The sequence below is a fragment of the Psammomys obesus genome, unplaced genomic scaffold (assembly GCF_907164565.1).
Source record: "Psammomys obesus unplaced genomic scaffold, mPsaObe1.curated_primary_1811, whole genome shotgun sequence".
Lineage (NCBI taxonomy): Eukaryota > Metazoa > Chordata > Mammalia > Rodentia > Muridae > Psammomys > Psammomys obesus.
The window spans coordinates 9,569,703-9,575,496 of record NW_026596034.1 but is presented as its reverse complement, the minus strand read 5'-3'; the positions used below and the strand labels follow the sequence as shown (position 1 = coordinate 9,575,496).

At 41.5% G+C, this 5,794-nt stretch overlaps 1 protein-coding gene across 1 annotated transcript in view; it reads left to right on the top strand.

The window, feature by feature from the left end:
• The window catches only part of LOC129686807 (carboxylesterase 1D), a 31,480-nt gene extending 28,456 nt beyond the window's left edge, over positions 1-3,024 (top strand). The window contains exon 14 of the mRNA XM_055620908.1: positions 2,175-3,024. Within this exon, the coding sequence (XP_055476883.1) occupies positions 2,175-2,358 (184 nt within the window). The 3' untranslated portion in view covers positions 2,359-3,024. The remainder of the gene's footprint in view (positions 1-2,174) is intronic.
• The last annotated feature ends 2,770 nt before the right edge of the window (positions 3,025-5,794 follow it).

Here is a 5,794-nt window from a genome sequence, read left to right as displayed (position 1 = left end):
GACAGATAGAGTAATCAGATTTGTAGCTCTGAGGGAGTTTCTGAGATAGCTCAGCTTAAAGGACAGATAGAGTAATCAGATTTGTAGCTCTGAGGGAGTTTCTGAGATAGCTCAGCTTAAAGGAGGGGGAATGTAGATTTTGGTTCACAGATTCAGAGGGTTCAATTCTTGGTCATTTGACCTTCATCTCTGGTTGTCAGTATGGAACATGGTGGGATAATATAATGGCTAGATCCCTTCATATCTCCATCTGAATGGCAGTCAGACAGCAGAGATAGAAGAAAGACTAGGTTCCCAGTATAGTCATCAGGAATATATCCCTTAGGATCAACTTCTTCTAACTAATCAGACCATGTTCCAAGAGCACTTTCATCTTAGGATCAGTTCCAGTAGAGCAAGTATTAGTTCCTGAGACTCCGTGTCCAGCATCCAGAAATCTGTTGGTTGCTGTGAGCTCTGAAAAGCTTAGTAAATTCTTCCCTCAAGATCTTCAGCCCCCAAAGTCCCTTTACTGGTTGTGCTTGTGTCCTAATCATATCCTCAGCAGAAGATCCAGGTCCTAGCACTTCTAATTCATTAGACTCTCCATAGCAACATCAGCTTCACTCTCACAGCTTTAAGCATCATGCCTTTAGTGTTGTGGAAGCCTTGATGATCCTTGCACTTACATTCTCCATGCCTGCAAAACCACATTCATGCTGACAACAGCAAGATTTACCTGTGGCTTCAGATGCCACCAGGCACAAAGGCCCATCAACTGCAAAAGCCTCTGAGTGTTTAAATGTAAGGAAAAAATAGCAATAATTAATTCCTCAGGCTTCCTTGTGGGCAGGGAAGCATCTGTGGAAGAAGATTATACCTTTATACCCATATTTCTATGATGGCTGTGGTCTAGAAGCAGAGACACAGCTGCAAGTATAAATGACAAAAAGAAAGGCAGAGGCAATGATGGCTGAAGAGTAAGGGTGAAGCTGACATTTCTAGGCAAGTTCCAAGTCTGTGAACTTTGTGCTCTTGCAAATTCCTAAGAAGTCACTGGGGCAGCTTCCATTTTTATCTGGTACATGAATGTTGGCTTCTCTTAACGAGCCAATCTCTAATAATCACATTCTACAAAAGATTAATCGCACTCCTTTGCTCTGGTTGCGGTGGTGAGGGGATTATATCTTGTGAGAGTTTGGGATAGGGGCCAAAATTGAGTTTTTCCAATTGTCATGCTTGTAATCTGACTGTAAATATGATCAAAACAAAAAATGAAACAAAACAAAAAAATCTCTATACTACCTGGATGCTATGCTACCTTTGAATCTCCTCTGCCAGTAAATACTCTGTCACCTTTAAGCTCAGTACCCATAAAATTTCAGAATGGACAAATACAGGCAAATGCATTGCCATAATGGATCATGACTGGCCTCTAACCCAGGTCCTCACAGAAGCTTCCTTCTCCAGCTTCTCTGTCCTTTTTCCCTACTAGAACCTGCTAGAATTCCCTGTAGGCCCCACTCACTGCATTCTGTGTTCTCTACAGCACACTGTCCAAACATTTCCAAACTCCTTCATCAACTAGTTAAAACATATTCCTCACAATCACATCACTGAGTTAATCACAGAAAAATCCACTTCTTAGTGATATGTTTTAGTCATAATTCTATGTGTTATCATCTTTCAATGCTGAGACAAAATACCTGAGGTTCATCAACTTAAAGGATGAAGATTTTATTTTGGCTCTGAGTTTCTCTTGAAATTTTCACTTTGAGCCTGTGACAAAGTGGAATGTGTGTGAGGGAATTAGAAGGGAACCAGCTCCTGATTTCTTGGCAGTCAGGAATCAGTAACATAAGGAGGAGAGTCCCAACATGGTAAAAAGCAGGCCTCCAGTGGCCTGCTTCTCCCGAGTGGGTGCCACCTTCTGATGCCTCCATTAGCCCTAACAGACGTGTTAGGTGAGCTTCAGCTTTCAGTGCGTGAGGGTTTGAAGGAAATTTAAGATCTGAACAATGTAAAGATTTTCTAAACATCAACAGGCTCTCCCAGGAGGTGGAGGATGGCACAGGTATGGAGGGTATCTTATTGGCAGAGATATGCCAAGGCTTCCTTGGCATACCATTGGGACAGCACAGCTGCTTTGGTGAATTTCTTTCTTTTCTTTCTTTTTTTTTTAACTTTGTTTGCAGGAACCCTAATGGAGGAGGGCTGCCCCACTGGCCAGAGTATGACCAGAAGGAAGGGTACCTGAAGATTGGTGCTTCAGTCCAGGCATCCCAGAGGCTGAAAGACAAGGAAGTGGTGTTTTGGGCTGAACTCAGGGCCAAGGAGGCAGCAGAGAGGCCAACCCACAGAGAACATGCTGAGCTCTGATCAGCAGACCCAGCCATGTAGGAGAGCCAAGGGGCAAAGGGTTATTTCACAGAAGATCTTGTAGAAACACAAGGATTCTTATCTTTGAAGCTATAGCATTATATGGTGTTTTGTACAAATGCGTTAAAGGGGAAATATTTATCCTCATTCCTTTAACTTGTAAAATTAAACATTATTTTGGAAATCAAAGTTAGGTCAGTGTCTGTCTTGGGTAGGTTTTAGTTGTTGTTGGGATTTTTTCCTTGTTTCTTTGTTTGCTTTGTGTGAATACGTGTGTGCATGCCTGTGATAAAGAGTTAGAGTTAACTGGGAGGCTCGATGAAATGCCTCCATTTCATTAGACAAATTAGAATTAACTGGGAGGCTTGATAAAATGCCTCCATCAGATTGCCTGTAGGCAGTTTTGTAGGACATTTTCTTGATTAATGATTAATGTAAGAGGGCCCAGCCCACTGTAGGTGGTGCTACCCCTGGGCTGGGGGTCCTGGCTTATATAAAAGAGCAAGCTGAGCAACGGATGGGAAGCAAGTCAGGAAGCAGCATTCCTCCCTAGTCTCTGATTCAGTTCCTGATTTCAGGTTCCTGCCATAAGACCTTGCCTTGTCTTTCCTCAGTGAACTGTGACTCAGATACATAAGCCAAATAAACCTCTTCCTTTTCAAATTATTTTTGGCACATGGTTTTTATCAGACCAATAGAAACCTAACTAATACAATGTCTTTGGCTCAAGATTAATCTCTGTGCCTCAGTGTAGTCAGAGTTCTGGTTTCTTTAAAAACCTAGTTATGTTATATGAATGTTTTTGTATTAATCCCAGGTGTGGGATAAGAGGTTGGTTCACAGCAGCAGACTATTTGCCTTGCATGTGGTCTGGCAGGAGCATGATTCTGCAAGCTGAAGTAGTTTAATTCTGGGGACTCTGGGAGAGGGGGAAGACCAGAGCCCACAGTGAGGAGGCAAGGCTTTTCCTGTTGCTGGTTCCTGCTCTGCTGCTGCTGTTGCTGTTTTGTTAAGTGGTCAAGAGAAAAGAGACAAGAAGAATAAGCTGGAGATATGGTGACAAGATGAAGACTGGACTTGCCCTAAGGAACTCAATGTCCCCCATCAGCAGGAAATAGTCTAAAAAGACCTCAATGCCCTTTCTCCCCACTAACCTTCTGTTTCTCCTACCTAGTATCAGAGAGTTGGAAGGAATTGGGGTGGAGAAGGATGGTAAATGTAAGACCCCAATTAAAATAGGTGAAAAAGTATAGCAACACCTCAAAGAGGAACAGATGAAGAGAAAGGAGCCATTAAAAACGATGCCTTACAGGAGATGGCTAGAGAAATGATTACCTGAAAACTAAAGGAAGACGAACATGAAGGAAATGTAGGATGCTGTATTAAATTCTCTACGAGAAACTCTACTAATCCCGGATAAATCATGAAAAACAAGAGAGTGCGAAATGATTTCACTGAGCCCACCTTGATTAAGCAGTGAGTGTATTTGCCTCATTTTGCATAGGCGAGGGGCTCCTGACAGGATTACTTAGAAAGCAGCTGTGTCTCCAAAATACCCCTCCAAATTGGGGATGAAGGCTTCCCCGTAGCTGCATAAATGTAATCTCTCTATTGGTGAACTGCCCAACCTATATATAATCTAGCACCTTCAAGGACCCAACTCGGCCCTTCCCAACTCCTCCTTCTATATGAGAGTGTTTTCTTATAGGGTCTTGTAAGAGTCTTTGGAAGATATTCCTAGCCTCTCTGATTAAGAGGGTAAGGGCTGTTGTGCTCAGGAGACAATTTTCACAGCAGATGTGAATGTGCCTCACCTTCCCCCTCCAGAGAGATGCTTTCATAAATAGAAAGAGAATGACTTCAGGAGTTCTATAGAGTTCTGTAAGTGCTAAAGGCAATGTGTGGTCTAAAGAAGAATGCAAAATTGATGAGAACCACATACCCAGGGAGGAGTTATACTCATCACAGACTTCTCCACAGATATTTATCAGGTGTTCATGAGGAAGTCTGGGACATGAAGAAAGACTGGGATAAAATTGGTCTCTGGGGTTCAGGCACAAAGTGCTGCACTATTCCCCTTCTGTGAAGGCACAGTATTGCACATACACTGGGAAATATTTAGATACCCGATGAAGGCTTATTGCAGCCAAGGGGAAAAGTTGTTAAGTTCTGTAACTCATCATATGAACAGGACATTGTACTGAACCTAAGTCATCAGAGAGCTTTTACTGTTGATGAGAAACAGGATCACTGAAGAGACTTCATCTCTAAGAGTGACCCACCCATGGTTCCAATGTGGAGACAAGACAATGACTAGATAACCCACCCTTAACTAGTGCTGAGTCAGCAGATGTCTTGTACCAACTATCAGAAGTCAGCTGGTGGATGTGCCAGTGTGGAAGGACTCTATGGAGGTGGAAAAGCAAGATAGACAGAACAGTGCTAAAAGTGTGAAGCAAAATTAAACTGTGCAACTTTATCTCAAGTTTTTAAGAATTTCATATAACTGTTGCTGCAGTTTGAAGTTACACTGTGATGATTCAAAGATGAGTATTGAGAGCTCAAGGCAGCCATTAATGTTGTTTCAACCATCAATATTTGTCTGTCTGTATCTGTCTTATTTAACTTCATATGTTGTTCCCTGGTTCCATCTATTTATCTTTTTGCAAAACACATAATGTTATTCTCATTGTTAGGTCCCTTCCTGCTGTAGGACATGGCTGATATACCCTGCCCTCCCTATGGTCAGGGCTTCCCCTTTCCCAAGGGAATTCACAATATAATCTAGACATTTTAGTTCCCCCCAGACCTTGCCCTTCCCTCTCTTTCTCTGCCTTTATCTTCCCCCATCCCTTTTTCTCTCCTCTGATCTCTCTCTTTCTGTGTCTCTCCTCCTCTTCTCCACCTTTCTCTCTGTGTGTGCTTCTCCTCTCTCTTCCTCCCCTCTTATGCTGCTCTCAATAAACTTGTATATTATAAACACAAGTTTATATAATTATAATATATAATAAAGTATTTATTATATTTATAATATAACTTTGTCTCACTATTAGCTCATTCTGATAATCACTCATGTATGAAGAGTCCATATATATTATACACACACACACATATATATGTCTCCAACATTTTAATGTAAATATTCATTCATTTAATGAATGTTCATTCATTCATTCTATTGGGACCAGTCGAAGTGAGCAAATGAACAAATAGTTGAAGGGTGACTATGAACCTTTTGGAGAATCCAGAGCAGGGAAAAATTCATGTCCTGGAAACAACTGAGAGCTTCTAGAAGATAAGAAAATTCTAGAATGGTAGCATTTATAGTGTTGTCATTGATAGCAAATCAGATTAAGTGTTAGTCATTAATCTTTAACCATGTCCTGGGTATAAAAGGACAAATGAGGGGTTCCCCAACAGAATCTTTTAACTGAAT